General features: G+C 39.2%; 1 protein-coding gene across 7 annotated transcripts in view; it reads right to left on the bottom strand.

The window, feature by feature from the left end:
* Window positions 1-23,496, bottom strand: part of GRIK1 (glutamate ionotropic receptor kainate type subunit 1) — a 369,747-nt gene extending 346,251 nt beyond the window's left edge. For 3 of the 7 annotated variants that reach the window (XM_043593767.1, XM_043593774.1, XM_043593768.1), the window contains exon 1: window positions 22,473-22,692. In XM_043593767.1, the coding sequence (XP_043449702.1) occupies window positions 22,473-22,590 (118 nt within the window). In that variant the 5' untranslated portion in view covers window positions 22,591-22,692. Of the gene's footprint in view, window positions 1-22,472 lie in introns of all 7 variants that reach the window. The other 4 variants (XM_043593769.1, XM_043593770.1, XM_043593771.1 and 1 more) reach the window with 4 other exon arrangements.
* Window positions 23,497-24,846: the final 1,350 nt, after the last annotated feature.

The raw sequence follows: 24,846 nt of genomic DNA, 5'->3' as shown, positions 1-24,846 counted from the left end.
TTCACATCTGGCTCATTGCCTCCCATAGGGTGCCAGCTTAAGTTGTATGCCTTGACCATATGATATCTATATCAATATCTCCCCCTCCATAACTTACTTGTCCAGTTTCTACAAATTTAATTTGTTTCTATCATAACATTGAACGATTTGTGGTTACGCTTTTTGTTGACTTCTCTGTGGTGGTATCTACCCCCATGCTTGTAGTTGGCAATCATGTCTACCCTTGTACCAGGGTAGCCCCAGGGCCTGGCTCAGTGTCTGGACACTGCAAGCTAAAGAGATCAATGAAAAACCCTCAAAGGACAAGAAAATGGAAAAAGCAGGAATTAACTCTTCGTTGATTGAGAATATAAAACTACTCTGGTCTTGCCATATTTGCATTTCATTAGACAATTAAATTTTACTGTGTACTGGGTTTGAAATATAGTCCAGAATTCTTTCAAATGAATTTAAATATATAACAAAACCTCATGAGGTTGTATACAAAATCGGTCCTTAGCTGCTATGGAAGGCTTACTATACATAAATATGCAGATTTCATCCATTCAAAATACTGTGAATGGTGGAGTATTGAAAGGGTGAGTATTTGGTCCCCAGAGAGTCAAACATAGAAGTATAAGCAGAAAGTACTGGGATGATGAAACAGGAGAAAACAAAACAAAACCCAACACATGAAAAGAACTTGGCTGGAGTCAGCTAAAACTCACCAGAAGATGCTTAAAATCTACATGTGGAAATATTAAAAATATTCCAGTCCTTTTAATGTTTTAATGTTTTAAACTCTGAATAGTACACAGAAGTATGCAATCATAAAATAATGATTGGAAAGGTAAAATTAGGGGAAAAAAGAGGAAGACACAAGCCCAGAATAGAGAATTAGCTGAACGTGATTTTTAAAGAAGTTCTCACCAATACGATGCAAGAAATTACTAAGGTCCTTACAGCCACAAAGAAGTTATTGAAATTAGAAACTAAATTGTTCAGGGCACCTGGGTGACTCAGTCGGCTGAGTGTCCGACTCTTTGGTTTCGGTTCAGGTCATAATTTCACGGTTCGTGAGTTTCAGCCCTGTGTCAGGTTCTGTGCTGACAGTGCGGAGCCTGCTTGGGATTCTCTCTCCCTCTCTCTCTGCCCCTTCCCCACTTGCTCTGTCTCCCTCTCAAAATAAATAAATAAACTTAAAAAAATTTCTTAAAAAGAAACGATAAGGGGGAAAACTGTATGAATTTAATGTATATTATGTTAGTATAGCAGTGTTGTTCTATGTTGTTCGTATAACAATGCTATACTGAAACAAAGGATTTAATGATTTCAATTCAATCCTTTCATCTATTTTAGATTTCTCATATTGATCCAAATGAAACATTTTTAAAAAAAAATTTATAAAAATATGTTGGCTTCTTTTGTTGCTATAGTTCCATGGGTTGATCTGTGTCTTCCTGAACTCTCTCTGGCTCAGTTAAACCAACATCCTTCTCTGAGAACCGACAGAAACCTGGGTCTGTCACAGAACAGAGGCACAATATGTGTTTCCTGAACACATGAGTGCTTCAGGGAGCAAAATAAGAAAATGTTTCGCAACTCAAAAGCTCTTTGATTCAATAAGCAGCATCTATCCCTTGGATGACATTTATTATCTTAATGCACCATGTCAGTAAGAACTTCCAAATAGCTAGGATTAAACTTTCTTATTCAAAGTTGTTTTATTTCCAAATGGCTTCACAACTTTGCCCCCTAAATTAGCGTTTGTGAAAATGAAACACTTTCTAAAATGGAGTTTGCATTTCGGAGCTAGGAAGAACCTCTTTAGGTCATAGGAAACAAGAAGAATACACTTACAGTATATAACAAATAGAATCTCTCTGACATGAGTTTAATATCTATTTAAAAAGATATCTCTTGATATCTTTCTTGATATACATTCACCTTTTTAGACATGATTGTATTGGGTAAACCAAGGGTTTTCTATGACCTTGTTGCCACAAGTCGATTTAATAGAGCCAAGTCAATGTATATATGTATGTATGTGTATATATACACATATATAGTATTTTATATATAAATATGTATATATGTATATATATATTGAACTTCAGACACTCAGACTTTAATCCTATAAATGAATAACTTTCTGAGAATTTACATTGGTACGTATTTTGTAACTTTTTTTGAGTACTGTAATCTATTATAGAATAAAAATTGCTGAAAAGTCAGCACTCTTGCCTTGTCACTATGTGAACCTGAGTCTATCATTTATTTTCTCTCATCTCAATGTTTTCTCCTCTCAAAAAATGGGCATAATGGTGACAGTAGCTATTACTTAAAGTTGCTAAGTGTTATGGACTGAATGTTTGTATCTCCCAAATCTCCTATGTTGAAACCTTAACCCCGATGGTATTTGGAGATGCGCCCTTTGGGAAGTAATTGGGTCTAGATGAGGTCGTGAGTGCGGAGCCCCCATAATGGGATTAGTGTCTTTCTAAGAACAGGAAGACGGGAGCTCGCTGTCTCCCCCGGCTGAGAAGGCAACCATCTGCAATGCAGGAAGCAGGTTCTCACCAGAAACTGAATCTGCTGGCACCTTGATCTGGGACTTTCTAGCCCCCAGAACCGTGAGAAATAAGTGTTTACTATTTAAGCCACCCAGGCTGTGGTATCTCGACACCCTGAGCAAACGAAGACGTTAAGAAGATAAAATGGTACAGATTTCTTTGTGAACCACAAATATGTGCAGTGAAGTAATTGTAACAATAATGACTTTTCTTAAGCATGAACCGCTATGCCAATCACTTTTCACATATGAACTCAGCTGAGCTCAAAAGCCTAGTGAAGGAGACATAATCGATCCCATTTTACAGACAAGAAAATGGAAACAGAGAAGTTATGCAATTGCCCAACATCTCATACATGGTGAGATGTGGAGCTGAGATGTAAATAAACAAAATATTAATAATCTCCTCTATCACTTCATATTCATCTATATATATATCTTTTATTTAAGTTGAAGCAAAAACTAAGTCTCACATTTTTCTGGCATCTTTCATAACATATAATCATGCGGGGCAGGAGTATCGATATTTATTTATCAAATACATTCATTACAGTGCACCTGTTCTGGTAACTCACTGGAAAGTGAGCAAGTAAATAAATTAATGTCAAGACACAATGCATGTATCATATTATTAAAATGACATTTTAACGAAAACGTAGCTGGAGTGATTTCTGTAAATGGAAAATGTCTGAAATGCATATTAAATGGCACATTTACTTTATCTTTATGGTTCCGTTGCCCTATCAAGAGATGTTTCAGCCCGGTTGCCTTCAACTGTCAAGGCCAATGTCCTGGCAGAAAGCAGATGGCACACTCACCAGAGGTGAGCATTTAATGAAGATGCTCTTTAAAAGCAGGTGGCAGTGTAAGAGCAAGGTAGCAGATAGTATGGTGACTCCTATGTGTTACAAGCAACTAATCTACCCTGGGACAGAAGGTGTGGACCAGGGGACCACGAGACACTTAGAACTTTAGGTGAGAGACACATCAAGTGAGCTAAGACCTGGGGCACCTGGGTGGCTTAGTTAAGCCTCCGACTCTTGGTTTTGGCTTAGGTCATGATCTCATTGTTTGGGGGTTCAAGCCCCACGTAGGGCTCCATGCTGACAGTGCAGAGCCTGCTTGGGCTACTCTCTCTCCTTCTCTCTGCCCCTCTCCCACTCATGCTCTCTCTCTTAAAATACATAAATACACTTAAAAACAAAACAAAAACAAATGAGCTAAGACCTGTGGAGGAAGAGCTCAGTCACCAGCAACTCACAGAAGATCAGCAGGGAGGGAGTCGAAGACACAGGAAATTAAGCCACATTCTCTTCCTGACTTTCCATCTTTCCTGTCATTCCAAAGCAACACAAAGAAGGCAAGAGAACCTTTTGATAGAACTTCTAAAGGTCAAAAGAGAATAGATCTGGAGGAGCAGAGTATACTCATCATGGCCATTGGAAGGAAGGGTCTCCTGTTGGAAGAAACATGGCTCCAGTGATCTTGGAAGAATGGTATGTACATACACAGAGGATAGAGTCCAAACTCCCACCAGAAATATTACAGCAATCTGTAAATGAGGGACTATACCAAAGTCTTCCATAAATAACACCCCTAGACAAAATGTTCAGGATACACTATGCTTTCTTGAGCTTGGGAATGTAGAATAGATATTCTGGGCCCTCTTTGCCTGAATTCTTCACTGAGCAAGGGCAGCACTTTTAACAACTTGTAGGAGAATCCAGCATTTACCAGAACACAGTGCTTGCTGTATAACTTTGCTGAGTAGGTTAAATTTAAGGAACTCTTACTTGACTTGTTCTTAGACCATATTCTTCAATGGCTTCTGTACTCTTACAAAACACCAGGTTACATAAGCCTACACGGTGTTTTGAAAATGGTTCAAACCCTTTAGCAGGACCAACGTGTTTCAGGGTAGCATATATTGTGGCCACATGTATCAAATAATGAGGATCTCTCTCTGCCTCAGTTTGCTTAATGTATAAAAAGAATAAAAGTGTGAATCCTTTCTGGATTTGACATTCTCTTATTCTCTGTGTTCTTTGACCAAGGATGGAAGTGAAAGGTTTAAGAAGAATATTACACACAAGAGGACTCTCCCAGAAGCAGAACGGGATGAGAGTCAACAACGATTTAGGCAAAGAGAAATATTTTTTCTTTAAATTTTTGTTTGGTGGGTGGGACAGAAATTCCCTAGTTGGCTCCTTTTTTCACAGTTCCTCTGGGGATAATTAGAACATTCTATTTCATTTCTCTATGCTGTCAAAGAGAAGATTTACATTTTATCTTGGGGGAGATAGCTATTGGTTACATAACTGGTTATGCATTGCAATTTTAACCTAAGAAATAGCTTTATTTTTTTTTTACCTAGAAGAAGTTACCAGAAAAAGATTTTGCACACGCAGCCAAACGAAAAGTACTAATAAAAAAACCAAATTTTCAATGAAGACACATTCCATTCCAACTCTGAACTTGCACACATACCGTTCTACTTGGAATCTTCTTTTTTTTCCTAGTCCATTCATACTTCTCTTACAGATAAAAATTCAGTAATTTTTTACTCTGGGAAAGTTTCCTGAACTTCCTTAAATCTTGTCGGTTTCTCCCACTAAATGAGGTCAGAACACCATGATCCTCTCATTCATGTTTTTTATGGTTTGCAACTGAATATTAATTTGTGTGATCATTTAACTAGGCATTTAACTTTGCCTTTTCTACACTGTGAGCTCTGTGAAGACAGGCTGTCTACTGTGGACATGAACTTAAATGCCCAGTTGCCTGCACTGGAGCCTCACTGAGTGGGGTGCATCCTAATGCACAATTTGTTAACTTACTGAAGTGTCTGCTTGTGTTCCAGATGGATGCGATCTCAGAAAAGGTACTGCAGATGCTGGGCAAGGGAAGTGTTACTGAAAGCTGTGTCCCTGACTGACGGCAAAACATTACTATGGTATGTTGCTTCTGTCCATTCTACCTGAGAATATATGATTGACTTTTTTTTTTTTCTGGAGCAATCTGCATTAAACCTATACTGGATTTGTGTTAATACTCTCTATTTTAGAATTCTTCAGTCTCAATGCTATTAATATCCTGGGCTGGTTAGTTTTTGTTGTGGGGAGCTTTTCCTGTGCATTGTGGGACTCCTCCTTCCTACCCACTAGATGCAAGTACCAGCTCCCCCGGCCCCAAGTTGAAACGAACAAAAATGTCTCCAGACATTGCCAAACGTGCCCTGGGGGACAAAAATTACTCCCGGTTGGGTGTCACTGTTCTAGAGGGGAAACCTGACAGATTCAAATAAATATATATGAGTAATGGAAAGGCACTGTTGAAATGCCTAGTGCAAAGTTTTTCCAATATACTTCACGATAAAAGGAATGTGAGTCCTCATTGCGTGGTCCACTAAGAGCATTATTAATTCAGATCGCTGCTTTTCTTAATGGTTTTATTTCACAGATTCAAAAATATCTTCATCTGTAATCATTCCCTAGGGGCTTTCAAGTAAAAATTGAGTCTTATAAATCAAATAAATCAAAAATAATAGGCCAGCATAGGTCAGACTTCTAATATCTAAAATTTCACTCAGGTTCCCTCTGCCTTTAATTAAGACTTTTGAATTTGATTTTGTTTCCTAGCCCATAAGCTCACTTTAATTTAGCTATGCAAATTAATGTACACCCAAAGCCTGAAAAATAGAATTAGGGAAAGTTCTAAAAGAAATGTAGTAAATTGAGAATTTCAATTTAAAATCTACTATTCACAACATGGTTCTTGTATTCCATTAGGTACTGGATGCATATTACCCTCAGGAAATATGATTGATTTTGAAGGCAGGTGGATTTACCTCTTCTTTTGATGACACACAAAAATCGTCCTGCTGGGCGAGGCTATTGTTCTGTACATAAAAGCAAATGAAGGAAGGGCTGACAATTATACAAATACAGACTATGCAGACAATTAAATTGGCCAGTGCGCTCACAGAACGTGTTTTCCCTTGCTGAGTTAAATACAAGACTGTTTTCTATTGACTTGATTTTGTGCATGAAAGCTGGCCTCAATTTCCACATCAACAAAATGGTTACATATGGAAGAACTACCTTCTACTTTGGTCGGAGGGAACAATGAAGATTTGGGGTACCAATGAAGATCTGGTAAACACGGATATCATATGATCTGTGTGCAATAAATGATATTTGAGATTTAAGGCGAGTCAATAAAACCACTAGCCTGTTTTAATTTTGAAATACATTTCCTATATATGTGTTTATTTCTTCAACAACATTGTGGATAAAATAAATTCTATCTTTAACAATGTTGAATGGATAGTATAGATCTCAGGAAAAGTAATCCTAGAGAGAGAATCTGCAATATGTATTAGGAACAACCCAAATACACTCATTTTCACTGTCTTTCCTTTTTAACCAATTTTCTTCATGCTTACATGTTAAAAATTATATTGCTTAGATTATCCTTTACAAAAATAAATGGAAACAGATCTCTGTTTCAAAACAACTTAAGTGCAAATCCATAACTTCTGCTGCTTTATTCTGCACTCTTTGTTTAATTTTAGTTATTGGGTCTCACATTTACATTTTCCTAAATAAATCACTCCCTTACACAGCTTTTGGGGATAATTCATAGAAAGGATTGTGGATTTTTTTTTGACCAAAAGAATCTTAAATATTAGTGTTTGGAACATAAGACTAGACTGCTCATATAAAATGGTTTTTCCAAATATACACTAGCAAAAAGGTGATCACTTTCTGTCTCCCTAAATGGACTTCTCAGCTCCTGATTTGTGTGTTTCTATGCCATTAAGGTGTGTGTGTGCGTGTGTGTGTGTGTGTGTAAATGGATCTTTCCACAAGGAATTATGCAATTCCTTTTAACTATGACTTTCTCTGTCTATAGATTTATAAAATATAATGCTTACTTGGATGGTCATGAATTGATTTGCAATGTGACATTTTCTTTCTTTCAAAGGCTCTGAAGAAGTTTGTTTTTTGTTTTCTCTCTCCTGCTTATTACTTTTCAGTGGAAATGCCAATTTCAAACTTTTCTCAGGCAGCCGTAATGGGGAAGTTCTACTTGTGCCTAATTTCTTATGCACTACATTCACATTAATGTTTGATAGAGACGAAACTAGATAATGATTATACAATATTTTTGCAGTGATAAATGTGTGAAATGGAAGTAAGCAATCATTAACTCAATTTGTAGCTCACCTTGTCATTTTACAGATGTGACAGAAATCTTGATCAAATTATTTTTTGGCTCAAAGTATAGAAGAGTGGGTTTGGAAATGAAACATATCACGAAGCTTTAATGAATGTTTCCTTTCTCCCAGAAAAAAAAAAGGGCAAGAACTTCTACAAAACTTAAAGTTGCTCTTCAGGATCCACAGAGAAAGATCAAAACCTGAAACTAAAACAATGTTTCAGACTTTGTTTGCTTGTTTTAAAATCTGAAAACCTTTGTAGTATTCCAAAATATGGAAACTAAAGACATTGGGTTTTCGGGGTACAAAATGAAAAACAAAATCTAAAGCTGCTCCCCTTCACCTTTATGCAATCGATGGTCTTGTTTAACGACACAGGCTTTTCTAGAAAAAGATGATTGGGATTAGGGTGGAGTATTTGAAATGCTCAGAGGCGAAAGATGTATGTTTCAAAAGCAACAAATAGCCCAGTTAGGCAAATATACAACACAGAATCTAAGAAACAAGATAGTACAAAAAAATGGAAAATTATTTTCTCAACAGTAGTCATATATATATAGTCATGAAGCACTGACTTCAGGACACAATAATTTTATTCTGTGTTTGCTGTAAGAAAAAAAAGTGTTTAAGACCAACAGCTCTGAAACCCAAATTATCATGGTGGACAGGCTACATTATTCGTTTATCGATGACCCTATAGAAGGTCAATTTATCTATCTTAAAGTTTACCTGAAAGACACATTATTTAAATTTGATGTCTCAAAGAGCTTTATTTTTTTCTCCTTTATTTCTATTTTTCTCTTTTTATTGCTGTGGTCAATATTTAATATTTGTAGCCTTGTTCTCCAGTGCAGACAAATGTGTATCATCCATTCGTGAATTTGATGTGATGAATTTAGAAGGAGTTTTTGAGCGAAACTTTGGCCATGCTTCTGTGTTTCATCCACACAGATGTGAGATGCCCTTTTATTGAAGGAGATATCTTGCTTGGGTTTCCTAATTTCATAGAAGGACCTCATCCCTATCTTCTGATGTTTTTGGTCTCTCGTTATCCAGAAGTGCACACTTCAGTACAATTTCCTACCCCTTCAAATTTCTGTGGCTAGCTTTCCAGTAAAGCTCAGATTCAAGAAGCAATAACGATGAACAATTGTGAAATGATATGCAGTTTTTCCATTCCCCTAGAAATTATCACTTTGGGATCAAACCAAATGACTTGAGAGTTCCATATCTGGACGTTCTGCAGAATTGTTTTAATTATTATTTGATGTCTTGTCATAGAGTTATGTTGAGCACTTTCAGAAACAAATGTATGTGATATACTATTGATTTCATCAAGAGGATGTTGTCTACAATATCACACTATTCTCTTCCTCGAGATCACATGGTGAATTTATTTCTTTCATATTTTTTCATCTAAAACACCTGTAATTCGTCTAGGCAACTCGACTCTCTGAATTTTATGGTTTGTCCTGTTTCTCTTCTTATTCCAGCTACTAGAAAGTTCAGATAAAATTTTCTGGTCCACTTTTGGCATCTTTTGTAGGACGTCACCCCTGCCATTCTCTTATTTGGCCTTTACCTTCATTTTCATCATTGCATTTGTATCAGGTTATAATTATCTGTATTTCTGTAAGCCTTTTGAATGGTTTTTGTAGTAAGACAAGCTATAAACAAAAGAATGAAAAAATGAATAAGCAAATGATGAAGAGTGTGTGAAAACAAATGAAAACTTCATCCTCCAAAGGGAGAAGGGAAGGTCAAAATTCACAAACCCTCAAAACCCAGCAGTCAGTTTTAAAGATTACTTCATATGAAAAAAAAAAGGCAGGACAGACTTTAGGAATAGTGCAGCGAACTGAGTTTGGCGTGCTTTCCAGGAATTGTTTACTTGTTTTTTTATAAGCATCACATTAATCATTCTGTGATGATGTTATATGTGACACAGAGGTGGGAGAATGCATCTCAGAAATTCCATACCGTGGACGGCCTTTCTGATTTCTTATGACATTTGCAAAAAGTGAGTGATAGATGTTATTCCTGAGTGTTCTTCCCTTGTTTGCAAATGCATTTAGCCTAACTGAAGGCTAACACTCGCTAGAATTAAACCCAGGTAATAAAAATATAATATTAGTCCACACTAATCATTCTAAAGTGTTATGCTATATCCCACTCATTTGCAATGGCTATTTTAATTATTTTTCTAAGAGTCTTTGCAGATGAAGACATTCTTGCATGCTCAACTAACTGGAAGACAGGTTGACCAGAAGTACCTACATAACCCAAAGCTTGAAAACAATCTCAAGATACATGTGGTTTCACACATTTTTGTTAGGATTTCTCTATGGATATTTTCCCCAGATGTTGGAATCTCCCTGGATTTTAATCTTTAAATAATTATCAGCATCTAGGCTGTACTTCATCCCCATTTCCCTTGTCTGCTTTTTTTTTTAAAGACATAACTCAAAACCTTCTCTAAAAGAGCATCCAGATTGAACTGATTAGTTCTGTGATCCTTATATTCTGAAACTTTTATGTATTTTATTAGCTGATCATAGTTTCTCATTCATTCAAATATAGGTTTTTAAGAATCTTCAAATGAATTGTATGAGAAAACCGCACTTTCAAGAAAATAACATTGAGATGCAGGTTATGAATTTGGCTCACCTACTAAGTCTCTATCTCTGTTTAGTTCCTGAGGTCTCAGAGTTCTCATCTATCAGTGACAAAGTTGGATGTTAAGATCTTTGAGTACCCTACTGGTCTTAAGCACCATTTAAAAAAGTATCTCTGTATTTATTTATATGATTTTTATTTGTATATTTTATGTGTATATGTGCTTTATGAAGAATATGTTTCATTTTTTGTACTTATATGCATTCTACAACATGTTCTAAGAGATTTTTGGTCTCCTTTCTCTCTCCTTATCTCCTAGCTATCATTCCTAGAAAAGTATCCCAATATCATTCCTAGAAGAGTATGCATATATTAAACTAATAATGAACAATAATTTATAACAAATTTTTAGTATTTTTCTAATATGTACTTATCCCCATTGTTCTTCCCTAGTTAATCATAGCTTTATATGTGAGTTTTTTTTGCCATGTAGAATAAAGACAAACAAAAACAAACAGGAATTTTAATATATGTATTTGTATATGAATATATATATTAAATAGTATAATATATTATATATGTAGCATTGTATATTGTAATGTGTACACTAATATATTTAATAATATGTGTATTCAATACATATAATATATATTAATTATATAATATTATGATAGAACATATAATAATTACATATATATGTGTATATATATAAAGAGAGAGGGAGAGGGAGAGAATTTAGTCTTAAAAGCTTAGGATTGCAAAAGACAGAAAACTGAAATTTCAAAAGTTTACTCACATTGTTGCTTCCGTTGTTGTCTTAATTTTATTTTATTTTTTATGTTTATTTATTTATTTTGAGAGAGAGTGCGTGCGCGTGCGTGCGCGCACACACACACACACACACACACGAGTGGGGGAAGGGCAGAGAGAGAGAGGGAGAGAGAGAATCCCAAGTAGATTCCACGCTGTCAGCACAGTCCCAATGTGGGGCTCGATCCCACAAACCACGAGATCATGACCTGAGCCCCAAATCAAGATTCCCGTGCTTAACCCACTGAGCAACCCAGGTGCCTCATTGCTGTCTTCATTTTAAAAACTCTGCTTTAAATACCACCATTGTGTTTGCAGGCTGAAGCTCAGAGTTCAGATTAATTCAGCTCTCTGCTTCCCCTTCTTGTACTTTGGGGGATAAGAGGCCAGTAGAGCCCCCTCGGACACTGTGTACTCTGAGAGAGCACAGAGGACACCTGCCTCGAGGTGCATGAAGGAGAACTCAGAAGCTTTGTGCGCTTGAACAGAAAGGGTCTGAGATAACAACCAGGCTGGGAAGTAACTTGCTGCTGGAGATTCTTCCTTAATGCTGTCTGGGTAAACAGCCCACTTGCAAGACTAGTCTCAGAGGGCCAGCAGCCCCAGAGTGAGCCAAGGTGGGCTCCCCAGTTAGGGTGTAGGCAGCAGATACATAGAGTTAGAAGCCAATACCCAGGATCAGACAATACAAGCTTCACCCAGGGGATGTCCTGGAGGGATGATAGCAAATGCCTCTAGCCTAAAGAGAGGAGTCTTTGATCCCTGTATGGGGAAGGAAGAAATGAGATTCCTAAAAAATTTACATTTTAAATTGCAAGTGAAGACTTTGATGTAGTCCTGTTGGAAAAAGGGGCTTGTGTGCATAGTTAAATTTAATTTCAGGGAAATGAACAATGTTGCATTTGCACACACGTGATGCCGTGGCTATAAATGCTGAGTATCATGGGGTTACGTGACTTTGTGCAGCATCTCAGTTCAGACCAAGGACAATACGGCACAGCCAACACTGTAGAGGGAACACAGATCTGGAAGGGACTGGCTGGTGCACCCAGGCACCTATTCACCACCAGCTCCCTTCTGACAGAAAAGGGAATAGATCTACTAAAAAGTTACATGACACGGCCAAGCTAAGAATCACTGGGGCTAGAAATGTGCCAAACTGCGTGCCAATGACTGCTAGGTTAATCTAGAAACTACAGAATGGTGACCTTCACCAATCATTTTTAAATTGGGCAAAGAACAAGAACATTAATAGGAATCAGAGTGAAATAAAAAGTCACCATCTTAGCAAAACAAATGGGCTTCCCTTTTCTACATTCATTCTCCTGTAGTTCTTATCTATAAGCAAGGATGAATTGCATACATTCTCAATCCAAAGTACGCAAAACCATGTATTATGGTCTGCACCATTCTCTAAGCATTTTCCATCTTTAACACATAAATTTCATCATAAAATTATATTTAATAGATCTTTCTTTCTTGGGCTTATTCTATTCTTTTCCTAGCCATTCCCTCCTGTTGAACGTTTAAATGATTCACAATTGCAAATAACGGCTCTTGCCAATTCAGTGAACATGTATAGAAACAGCCTTAGGGTTCAAATATATACTGAGAACAAAAGAAACACACACTACCCAGAATTCAAAAGGCAAATATTGCCTTTAGACTTGAAAGATGGCTCTAACTGACTAATTCATTTTTAGGAGATGAAGTACAATAACATCTTATACAATATAAACACAGGTCACTGGAATGCAACTTCTATTTATGGATTGCCAAACTATGTAATCCAACAGTTTAGAAGTTTAAAATTAAAAAAAAAGAAAAAGAAAATCCTCAAAAGTTGCCCTGGAATCATCATAAAAAAATCACTGATTTTCACCGTGCTTTCCCCAATTTGAATTATGAAGTATTTTATTGTCCCTAGGAATTAAGTATTGATTTTCTGAGGGCCTATTTAGATAATTTTGCTAAGAAAAGAAATCCACACAAATAGTTTGCTATGAGTATTAATTCAAAGGCATTAGCACTGAATGCCTCTACCAGAGTATGTCACAATGCCTGAATCGATATTCAAAATTAAATTATGTTTAATTAAGTACAAAAGGCATAGAATAGTAACTAGATGCTAATGGATAGAAACAGTGAATGGCTGATTTTCTACAAAGTTATTGACGAATTCTAAAGAAGACCTATAACCATCATATTTTATCAATAACAATTTTTATATAAAGTTTATTTCTTTCATGATTTTTCCAACATTAGATGCTGTATGTCTTTTTTATGATACTGTAGAAAACTTTTTATGTAGCTATTACATGGAATTGACAATCATTTTTCTATTTCCCTTGATACAATTAGTTACAGATCTTTATGTACTGCAGAATTAGTAACAAAGATGTGGGTTTTTTGTTTTTGGTTTGTAATATACCTTATTTCTTTATTTTTAGAACAATTTTAGATTTACACGAAACTTGTGAGGGTTGTACAGAGTTCCTATATACTCTATTTCCAGTTTCTCCTTGTTAACTCCTTTTTATATGAGGATGGTGCATTTGTTAAAAATAATGAAGTGATGTTGATACACTATTAGACGTAATATCGATCTTGATTCAAATGTCCTTAGTTTTCACCTAATGTCCTTTTTTTTTTTTTTTCTTATTTCAGGATCCTATTCAGAACTCCATATTACAGGGACTCTGGCGTGGGTCAGTTGGTTAAGCATCTGACTCTTGATTTTGGTTCAGGTCATGATCTCACAGTTCGTGAGTTTGAGTCCTGCATCGGGCTCTGTGCTGACCGTGCGGACCCTCCTTGGGATTCGCTCTCTGTCCCTACCCTGCTCACGTGCTCTCTCTCAAATAAACTTAAAAAAAAAAAACACATTACACCTCTTTGTCGGCTCTCCACAGGCTTCTTTAGGCTGTGACAGTTTTCCAGACTTTGTTTTTTATGACTTGGCAATTGACAAGTATTGGTCAGGTATTTTCTATTAGTATTTGATGTTTTTCTTGTGATTAGAGTGGGGGTTGGGATTGGGGGAGAAAAACCAAGTAGATAAGTGCTATTTGCCTCAAAGGTAGATGCTGTCAACACAATTCATCACTTGTGATGCTGGCCTTGGTCACCTGGCTCTTCTGTGTAGGGAGATTTCTCTCTTCTTGTCTATTTATTTATTTATTTAATCATTTACCTATATCAGTATGGACTCGTGGGTATTTATTTTATAATTTGGCTTATAATCTAGTACTTTTTAAAATTTTGCGACTCAAATTGTAACAGTTTTGGCCATTGGGAGCCGGGTACTTGGTGTCTGTGTCCCTTTAACATATTCCCATCGGGGCACCTGGGGGGCTCAGTCGGTTAAGCGGCCAACTTCAGCTCAGGTCATGATCTCTCAGTCCGTGAGTTCGAGCCCCGCATTGGGCTCTGTGCTCACAGCTCCGGGCGGGAGCCTGTTTTGGATTCTGTGTCTCCCTCTCTCTCTGCCCCTCCCCTGCTCATTCTCTCTCTCCCTCTCTCTCTCAAAAATAAGTAAACATTAAAAAAATTTAAAAAATAAATAACGTATTCCCATCAATGGGATTTTTTTTGAGTGCTCCCGTACTTTTCCGGCTCATCTTGTACATTTCTCCTTCAGTACCCAAATTGTCCATTTCTCCAGGTGTACCTGGGTGCAAGGTGTGCTCACTTCTACCAGGGTGTCACTGTCTCTAGGCCCTCTCAACTGGGACATGTATGCATGTGTGCACCACCCCATTTTGGGGTTGCTTCAATCAGTCGAATAAGCCTTAATATAGTCTATAATCTTAGACTTGTTCAGTGTAATAAGTAACGCATTGTATTAAATTTCCATTGTGCATTTTAAAGGAAAATAATAAGTACTAATGAATTACAAGTCTCTAAACTGATAACTGATGATAAGCACAATTAATCATTAGATTTCTATGAAATGAAAACGGACATATAGAATTCTAAGACAAAAATCTGCATTGTTGAGCTCCTTTTGGAACATTATTCAGTAGAAATGTTAGAGTACTCATAGACTTTTGTATGTTGTTGTATTTTGTGTTTTGTTTTCTTAAGTCAGGACAGCAATAAATTAGTAATTCATCAGAAGACATAAAACAGGATAATCTTTCAAATGTATTTAGCAACTAATGTACCAACTGATATATGAAGGATTTAGAGGGCTAAAGAAAAGTGTTTTCACTATTGTAGAGTGTTTCTGTGAGATTGATTTGTGGTCAGTAGGAGTATACTCTTCATTTAATCAATGTCCTTGCCTCTTAATTCCACTTTCTAACTAATTTTACATTGTGTTTAATAAATGTGTTAACATAGCATTAGACAAAATTACATGCTTTAAAAAAAAACTTAAATTTTTTTATAAGAACAAAAAGAATAAACTATCATTTAAGTGATTTGGGGAAGTTAAAGATTTTTATTTTTTAGTAGTTCATAAATAACATAGATACAAAATCAAATATTTTTACCTGTTTGTTTGTTTTCTCCTCCAGGATAAACCATTTTTCCATTTGATTTATTATTACTAATACTATAATGTTGATGTAATAAGATTACAGGTTTTTCCAATTTGATATGACAGCTTGATCTCAGCAGTAAATCAAGACAAACTTACAAAGTTTATGTAGCTGGTATACATTTCTTTTTATTTAAAAAGAAATTTTCATTTCTCCATGAAAATTGATCATTGAAAAAAATCAGATATGCATTTAAAAAGAAATAAGTAGGTTGAACTTTAAATAAAGATAGACTTTTAATTTACTACAGATTATAGTCTTGGAAAATATATTATAAATTTAATATTTTTTTCCATTTAAAACCATGTTAAAAAGTAAGTGTAGTGAAAAAAATCAGGAAAATTGTCCCATATCACATTTTGCGGTAATAAAAATAACATACCTTTCAGGATAGGTAATGTGGTTTTAAAAATGTTTTCAATATAATAAAGAACAACAAGTATCCAAACATTTAGATGTAAAATTGACCCTTGAACTACATGGGTTTGAACTACATGAATCTACTTATATGCAGATTTTCCCCATAAACACAGTATAGTACTATAAATGTATGTTCTCTTATTTTCTTAATAAGCTTACTTTATTATACTAGCTTACTTTATTATAAGGATACAGGGTATAATACATATGACTACAAAATCTAAACTCGTCAACTGTTTATGTTTTCCGTCCGGCTTCCGGCTTACAGTAAGCAATTAGTAGATAAGTTTTGGGGGAATCAAAAGCTACGTGAGGATTTCCAACCACCCAGTGGTCGTTGCCCCTAACCTCTTGTTCAAAGATCAATTTTACAATTTAAGCTTTGTAAAAAAAGTTCTGAAGTAGAGTGGACAGCATTTTAGTTAGACCTGAAGAAGCACTGGGTGTGCGGTCATGTGAGTTATGTGTGCATTGAAAATTTCAGCGATTGTATTGGCCAGTGTTTCCTCAGATACGTTCTGAGAACAGATATGTTCAGTGAGACATTAATAGCTGTGATTCAAGTTAAGAGTCCTCTGATAAGGAAAATGTACGAAACGCTGGAGTCAAAAAAAAAGAAAAAAAAAAAAGAAAAGAAACAGGTTTCTTCGTGCAGAATCACAAAAAGCTTTTAATATAAATTTGTCTCCTGAATCTCTAAGGGACAAGATTTCTCCATACTTAGCCACACAAATTATTTTACAGCACAAAATTCCTTCCCTGTTCATTAACAGGGAGAAAGAAGGGGAAGTGCTTTGGTCAACTCTACCATATGACGTTCATTTTACATACGATGTCGCATTTCATTTTTGCCACAAACCCATGAGTCTGTGGTTATTTCTGCTTCTCTAGCTAACAAAACAGCCCCCTCCTCAACATTCTCCCCACATTAGCAATCTTTTCAAGGTCAGCCAATTAGGAAAAGGCAGGAAAGAGAGTTCCTTTCTACCTGGAAGTCTCCAGTCTTTCTTCTAGGAGAAACAACTTCTGGAAAATTCTAGAACATAGATGATATTTTCTACATTATATGGTTATCAGTGGAACAACAGAAGGGTATTAAGAGGCTATGGGAAATCACCACCACCAGATTCCCTCAAAAGCATTTCGATGAAGTGAACAATCTGATTATAAATGGTGTGTTTTCTAGGCTTTCCCTCCAACTGGATTGCCTTCCTTAACCCCCTCTTAAAGAGAAATTATGGAGAATCAAATAACAATGCCAACTTTTCTCTTTGCTAACTGCCTACAATATACTCAAATAGAAATTACTTTAACTTTGATTGATGTGGTTATCCCTGAGTTACTGAGAGCAACAGCTCACCTATGTTTGATCTCAGCTTAAATGGTTATATAACTGCACAGATAAGTCCATACACAATACAGCATACTTTAATGCAAGGAACTTGAAACTTGAGATCAGAATAGCTAGCTTCAATTTCTGGACTTTCTAGTAACCAGCACTTGAACTTAGGCAAAGTTACCAAGTCATGGTCTTCTCATTAAAAACTGGTGATGAGAAATCATACAGGAAAGGCAGCTACAGTTCAGGTTTATGTAGGATAAACACTGGGCTTGTAAAATTAATATTACGGAAAAGAAGAATCATGCAGATAAAACAATATGGTAAGAGGTCTGCATGTGTGCAGAAATATGTTCATATCAGCCAGTCTCTTTTCATCATGCTCTCAGACCATTTCTCTCTCAGATTTTTCAGGGACCGATGGAGTTCTCAAGTTGATGTTAGGAACACTCTCTGTCAGGGTGAAATCGACCTCAGGCCAAACACATCTCCCTAAGAGCTTCTGTTCTAGGTTTGGCAGAATGAACCCACTCTGTCCTCTGGGCCTTTGTGGGCTTGAACTTATTCTATGTTGACAATTCCTTTCATATAATAAATCGATGGCACAAGATTAATTGAAAACTCTTCGAGAGTAACATTTGGAATTAAAAAGTAAAACGTGTCTGCACTGAAGTCCTGATGAAAAACTTCAGCAGTTACATACAGCATCCACCATCAGAATACATGCTTCCAGGGGGAGGTGTGTTTATCTGTTTTGTTCACTGTTGTGCACACGGCCTCTATCTAGAATTATGTCTGGCCCATGGTAGAGGAATAAGCACATAGTGAAGATCTGCTGAGTGGAGAATGAATATTAAAAGAAGGAAGGAATTCGTGGCTCATGAATGAGGTTGTGAGTTTTCTACATTCACAAGCAAAAACACAAATATACATGAAGCAAAGTTTGGAGCTTTGGGCCTCCTTAGGGGTAAATATTAAAAAATGATGTTATGGCCAACTTGATAATTAAAATAAAATCCATTTAGATCTGTCTTAAGGAAATAAAATCATCTGGACAACTATATTGTCATTTAACTTTCCATGCTATCGATATAAATTTCCACAATATTTCTCTTTATTTACCATATTTGATTACATAATAGTAATATAGTTTTTAGTGGTTTGTTTGCACATCACAAAAATTGTTTCTTTGATCCCCTCCCTATGAAACAGGAAAGGCGGACAGCATTACTGCTAATTCAGAGGAGTGATCTGGGCTCGGAAATATTAAATGTGTAATAAAAAATATAACACATTTACTATTGAGTCTGTTCAGAAAGAGAATGACAATAATAATAATGTAAAAATAAAACCACAAAACAATTATAATGCAATTAATGTATGCAATATACTGCTGAGAGCACTTTTATATTCTGTTTTTTGTACTCTTATTAACGTCGCTGTGAGGTTGCAATTGTTTAATTGGATTTTTCAGATACAAAATGTAGGCCTGGTGAGACTGAACAACTCTGGCTGACATAGCCATTGAGTCCTGGAGCGGGGACCCAAACTTGTGCTTTGTGACAACAAATCGTGTCAGAAAGCCTGGTTCCCACCACTTAACTCTCAACTCTATGCTTTTACCCCCACCTCTTTGACTGTGTATGTTGACATGATATGTAAAAATATAGTATATAAATATACCTTTCTGTTATGATTATTATTACAAGTACGATACATCTGTCCAAGAATTTTTTTCCTTTCCTTTCCTTTCCTTTCCTTTCCTTTCCTTTCCTCTTTTCTTTTCTTCTCTTTTCTATTTCAACTAATGGAGGTGTGCCATTGTCAACTAAGGTCATCCAGACCCTGCTGTAACTATTAGGTACAGGTTGGTTGGCCATGTGATTCTGAAGCTCAAGTGTGTGTGTGTGTGTGTGTGTGTGTGTGTGTGGCGGGGGGGGGGGGGTTAGATACACAGAGATTAACTGGTTGTTAACATACACCATATGTATACAGAGAAGAAAGGATGATCCAGCATCCCCTAGGGAATTCCCAGCAGCTAACCATATTTCCCTTCGATGCAGGTTGCTGGGCAACCTCTGGAGGGTAGTGGTAATGTTTAGGGAACCTACATTCCATTGGACCCCCTTCATGTCTCTAATCTGTGACATGAGGTTGTAAACTTTACAAAGGATACCCACAGTATGTGTGATAACCATGCCTATGTGCATACTAAATGACCTCGTTAATATTTAGCAGGCATGAATTTTATCTTAAAGTTTATACCTTTCATTCATTTTCCTCAATAGCTGAAATTTAAGCAGACACTCACAAGAAAAGTAGACCACCAATTAATTTATTGAAGCATTCAAATGCCTTTTCATATACGCACAGTGCAAGGCGCCTAACATTAATGGTCTACTTTGGATATGTTAAGTTACTGGAAAACACGGAAGTCAATAATCAAGAGCCCCTTTTTGTTGGTTGGTTGGTTGGATGGTTTGTGGTTTGTAGGAAAGAGAAAAAGGATGAGAGATAAAAAAAAAGAGAACACATTTTAATTCTTCTCTTTGCTTCCCCCCTCCCTGCTCCCCACACACTTTACACACTTGCTTAGTCCCTAACTCCTTTGATATTTTGTATTCCGTGTTGGACTTGGCTGACATAAGAAACTCCCTGTAGAGAGGCAGGTTGCCTCTGAGCTAAGGCTGGTTTCCATGGTGCTGAAATGTCCACTTAAAAGTAAGCACAGTCCTGAGGTACATACACGTAGTGCTTACACCAACCACAGGTCACTCAGAGCCAGAAGGAGTAAGACATTTGTACTGCACATAAACAGCATCAGGCCATGCAATTTTACTTTATGCATTTCAGCTCCCATTTGGAAAAAGGAAATCTCATTATCCTGTACCATATATTTTAAGGTCAGTGAATCATGTTGGGTTGTTCTCACTTTGAAAACCACTTTTAAATGGATGAGTGTAATTGCTTGTAAATACTCAGATCTGTGAACAAATATGTTTTAAAACATCCTTTTCCACCCCTTCTGGGAATTCCTTTAGATTTGGGGAATGCAGGGGAGGAAAATGCTACCTTAAGTTTGTTATACAGAAAGGAGGGCTATTGGCTGGAATAGCCTGTTCTAGTATGTCAAGATTTCCACCCCCCTCTCTCTCTCACTTTTTAGATTTGTCTCCTTTAAAATATATAAGGCATAAGCAAAACACCAATTAAGTTATTAGGTGTTGGAAATTGTAACGCATTCATCATTTATTTAGTACTGTTCAAAGAAATTTTGTTATTGGATTGTGGAGGGCTGATTGCATCCATGGTGGCGGGGGGGGGGGACAGGATATTAAGGCTACAACATACTTCAGGTGAAGGGTATTTTAGTTACAAGTAGTATTTTTTTTTTTTTTGTACAACGAATGCTTTAGAACTCTTTTAGTGGACAGTCTAAATTATCCAAAAATGCACATTATCATCATCTGTAATCTAGAAAAATATATCTGCAGTAAAAATTAGTATTAGGGATCTTTTTGAAAATTAGATCCCACATGTCTGGAGAAAATGCATTTCATAGTAGTAAATTTCTCTCTCTCTATATATATATATATTTTTTTTTTTTAAACAAAATAGTCATGTTGAGTGACAAGAACTAGTTTCTGAATCTTTGGAAAGAGGTTTGCTAATTGCAGGCCAGCATCAGTAAAGTTATTGAGAAATTTCAGCTGCTCAGGGGCCTCGCTGGGTGGAATGCTCTACACTATTCCATGCACATCCTGCAGATCCTGTGGGTTCCTGGAAAGGGTGTGAATTAGAAACCCTTAGAACTCAGGACTTCACTCTTGCTACCTCCAGTGGGAGACTGGAAAAGCTGGGAGGCCCATGTGGTGTCTCAGCTTCACCTGTGGCTCTCTCTGTGTGTGTCTAAGAGGCGTAGCTGATTGGGGAAGGAGGAGGGCAAGCTGAGACTAAGGGAATAGAGATTGGGTTTAGTATGGAAGGGAGAACATTAAAGGCAAAGAGGTTTTTCACCCCCCACCTCCACCCTAACAGCCTAGAAATCGCTCAGTGTCTCCACTACTACACCGCGGTGGGCGCTGTGCCTGTAGGTATAGAAATCCACACCCTAGCAAAGTACCCACCCCCTTCCAATGTCCTTGCCTTTTGCTCTTTTTTAGGCTGCCCCAGGGCTCCAACACTCAGCCTCCCAGTCTCTTTTTATTCCACCTGAGAACGAAGTCCAGAGTCTTCTAGGGAGTTATTTTGACGGGGGACTGGATCATTCTCAGTGGCCCGCAGGCGTGGCAAATTGGGGATCAAATGGGGCGCTTAGGTGTCTGCTGCTGGTGTTGGCTGACTGTTCTCTCCCCTCCTTGAACTCTCGGCCACAGAGCCAGATCCGGGCTCTGCCCCACACTGGTGGAACCCTCCAGACTTTGGAGGCTCCATGTAGAAGAACGCAACTTGGGGACGAAAACTTGGAAGGTCGGGGTTAGCCGGCTGTGGGAAATCCCCGCGGTCCCCACATTTTACTCGAGATACGGACATGCCTTTGACTCCCCGGCGCCCGGGTTGCCAGGGACCCGGGCTGCGCATCTGGACCGCCCGACGTCCACCCAGACGGCCGGAGAGCGCATCTCCGCGCCCGAAGCAACTGGCTGCAGCCGCGCGCGACCCCGCGCCCGGAGTGGGGTGCCCGCCCCGGAGAGCCTGGCCCCCTGAACTCCTGCCCGCGTTCCCGAAGCCTGGATTGAAAAAACCCGCCAACCGTCCCTGGCGGGGAAGCCCGGCACTCTCCGGGAGGGCAGCAGTGACGCGGCTTCCCCTTTCCCGGAGCCTCCCGTGCGCGCTGCCCTCGCCACCCCCGGGCTCTGCCCCTGCGCCGGCGCGCGCTGCCACCCCGGGACCCGCTGCCCTCGCGCCGGCCCAGGGAGCCGCCGCGTCCCGCGAGCCGGCGGCCCGGAGCGCTCCCCGGGGCTCACTCACCGATCCTGAGTACTTGCGGGGCGGTCTGGGGGAGGACGCAGCAGAGGAAATAGAGGAGCGCCCAGCCGGTGTCCCTGGTCCGGAGCCCGGGCTGGGCGAGGAGTGCGCGGCTCTCCATCTTCTCGGCTTCTTAATTCCTGCCGAGCCCCAGCCGCGGCCGCACGCCCGCGAGATGCAGCGCGCCCGGGCCGGCTCCCTGCCTCATCCTCCCTGGGATGCTCGGCGGCGGCACCCCTGAGCGCTCCCCCCACCCCCGGAGAGATTTCGAGGGCGCGGGCGTGGGAACGCGGAGCTGGCTGGCGACGCGGGGCTCGCTCGGGGCTCCTCGCTTCTGCCGCTAGCCCATCACCGCTGCTGCTTCTCCTTCGTGGGCCGCGGACGGCGGAGGACCGGCGCGCTTCTGCTCCCGGAGCCCAGAGACCAGCTGGGGAAAGTTGCTGTCCCAATTTGCGGGCACGTCTTCCTCATTCGTCCTCCGGTCCGATGGAGAGTGGAGGGGGTGGGGGGCGGGGGTTAGGGGGGGTAGGGGGAGGAGGCAGCCAGAGAAGGAGAGGAAACGGGGAACGAAGGCGGAGGAGGATGGAGAGAGGGGACTGGGTGAGTTGGTGCAGGGGCTCTGAGCAGGCAGGATGGGCTCCGGCAGGTTAACTGGGATCGGAGCCACGCTCTTGCCTCTCTCAGTCCTTGCTTTCCTCCTCCCCTCGCTGGCCCCACCCTTGATTTACTGCCCGCCCCAACACCAGCGATCCAGACACTCACTCACGCGCGCGCACACACACACACACACACACACGCACACGCAGTCTTCCCTTGCCCTCAACTTTGCGCTGTGCTGCTTGGAAAGTCGATTGAGCGTTGCATACTCGAGACCGAGAAAATCTTATCTACTGGTCGGAACCGAGGCAGTTTCCGCCGTGCGCTGTGAGTGGTAGAAAGGCCTTCTTGGTAGTGTCCCTGCGCGCCCGTTAGGGGGTCGTGGGGGATGCCCAACTAGGACTCTTCCCATCACTAGATGGAGAATCGCCTTCTCGGACGCGAGTATCTCAGAGAATAGCAGAGCTGCTGTTTTAACTCCAGCGAGGATGAAGAGGAAAGAGAAGAAGGGGGGGGGGGGTACCTCCCGTACTCTGAGATTAGAGTGGCTTCTTTCCTATTCAGACCGGAGATAATCTCTTGTAAAATTGCTTCGCTTCCATTTACAGATGCAGAACTGCGAAAGGGGCAGATTCCAGCGCCCCTCCTTTTCTTGATTTCTTTTGACTGCCACGTTCGAACGCTGGAAGACAGTCTATTTTAGCAATGTAGGTTTGGAGACTATTTCTCGTAGAAGGACAAGGACAGTTCCCTGGGGAAATCATCAGCATTTGATCATTTTGGCTTAATTTCCTTTGAGCTTTCTGGGGAATGTTCTATATAAATGTTTGCTGGCTGTGCATTAACATTCATAGAGATTTTTTTTTTTTTCCTAAGTATGGATTTTGGAGGACTGACCTAAACGGAGTCAGTCTATCTGAAAAACATGTCCACAGACATACCAACCTAGAATAGGAAAGAAGTACAAAACAGACCTAATGTATCTTAAGGTGCATTCATTCATTCATTCACCCAATACCTGAGTATCTTGTATGTGGTGTCAGAAAGCATACTTTTTCTGGGGGGGGGGGGGAGAGAGAAAGTGAGAGAGCACAAGTAGGAGAGAGGGACAGAGGGATAGAGAGAGAGAGAATCTTAAGCAGGCTCCATGCTCAGCCCAATACAGGGCTTCCTCCCAAGACCCTGGGATCATGACCTGAGCCAAAATCAAGAGTTAGAGGCTCAACCGATTGAGCCACCCAGGTGCCCCTAGAAACCATACCTTTTACTAAAGACCCTATGGTGGGAAAAACACATCACCCATCCTCCAAGGTTGATTATAACCCCACTGCTGGAAGCTAGTCAGCTCCTATGTCAAGTAGTGGGATGAGAGTTGCCAAAACAGAACACATCCACAGATAAGAAGAGGGGTTCATCTAGGGGCAGCTGGGTGGCTCAGTCAGTTAAGCATCAGACTTTGGCTCAGGTCATGGCCTCACTGTTCATGAGTTCAAGCCCCGTGTGGGGCTCTGTACTGACAGCTCAAGCCTGGAGCCTGCTTCAGATTCTGTATCTCCCTCTCTCTGTCTGTCCCTTCCCTGCTCACACTGTCTCTCTCTCTCTCTTTCAAAAGTAAACATTAAAAAAATTTAAAAAAAAGAAGAAAGGTTGATGTGGATTTAGGATTGCATCTCATGCATGGATTAATTAAACCAGGAAGTATTAGGAACATATGCTGGTTATTTTCAGAAATTTGAAGAGCTCTTATGTTAAAAGAAAGTAGTCTTAGCGTTAGTTAAGT

The sequence above is a fragment of the Prionailurus bengalensis genome, chromosome C2 (genome assembly GCF_016509475.1).
Source record: "Prionailurus bengalensis isolate Pbe53 chromosome C2, Fcat_Pben_1.1_paternal_pri, whole genome shotgun sequence".
Classification (NCBI taxonomy): domain Eukaryota; kingdom Metazoa; phylum Chordata; class Mammalia; order Carnivora; family Felidae; genus Prionailurus; species Prionailurus bengalensis.
The sequence above is the reverse complement of the archived record's forward strand: the minus strand, read 5'-3'. Positions and strand labels throughout refer to the sequence as shown.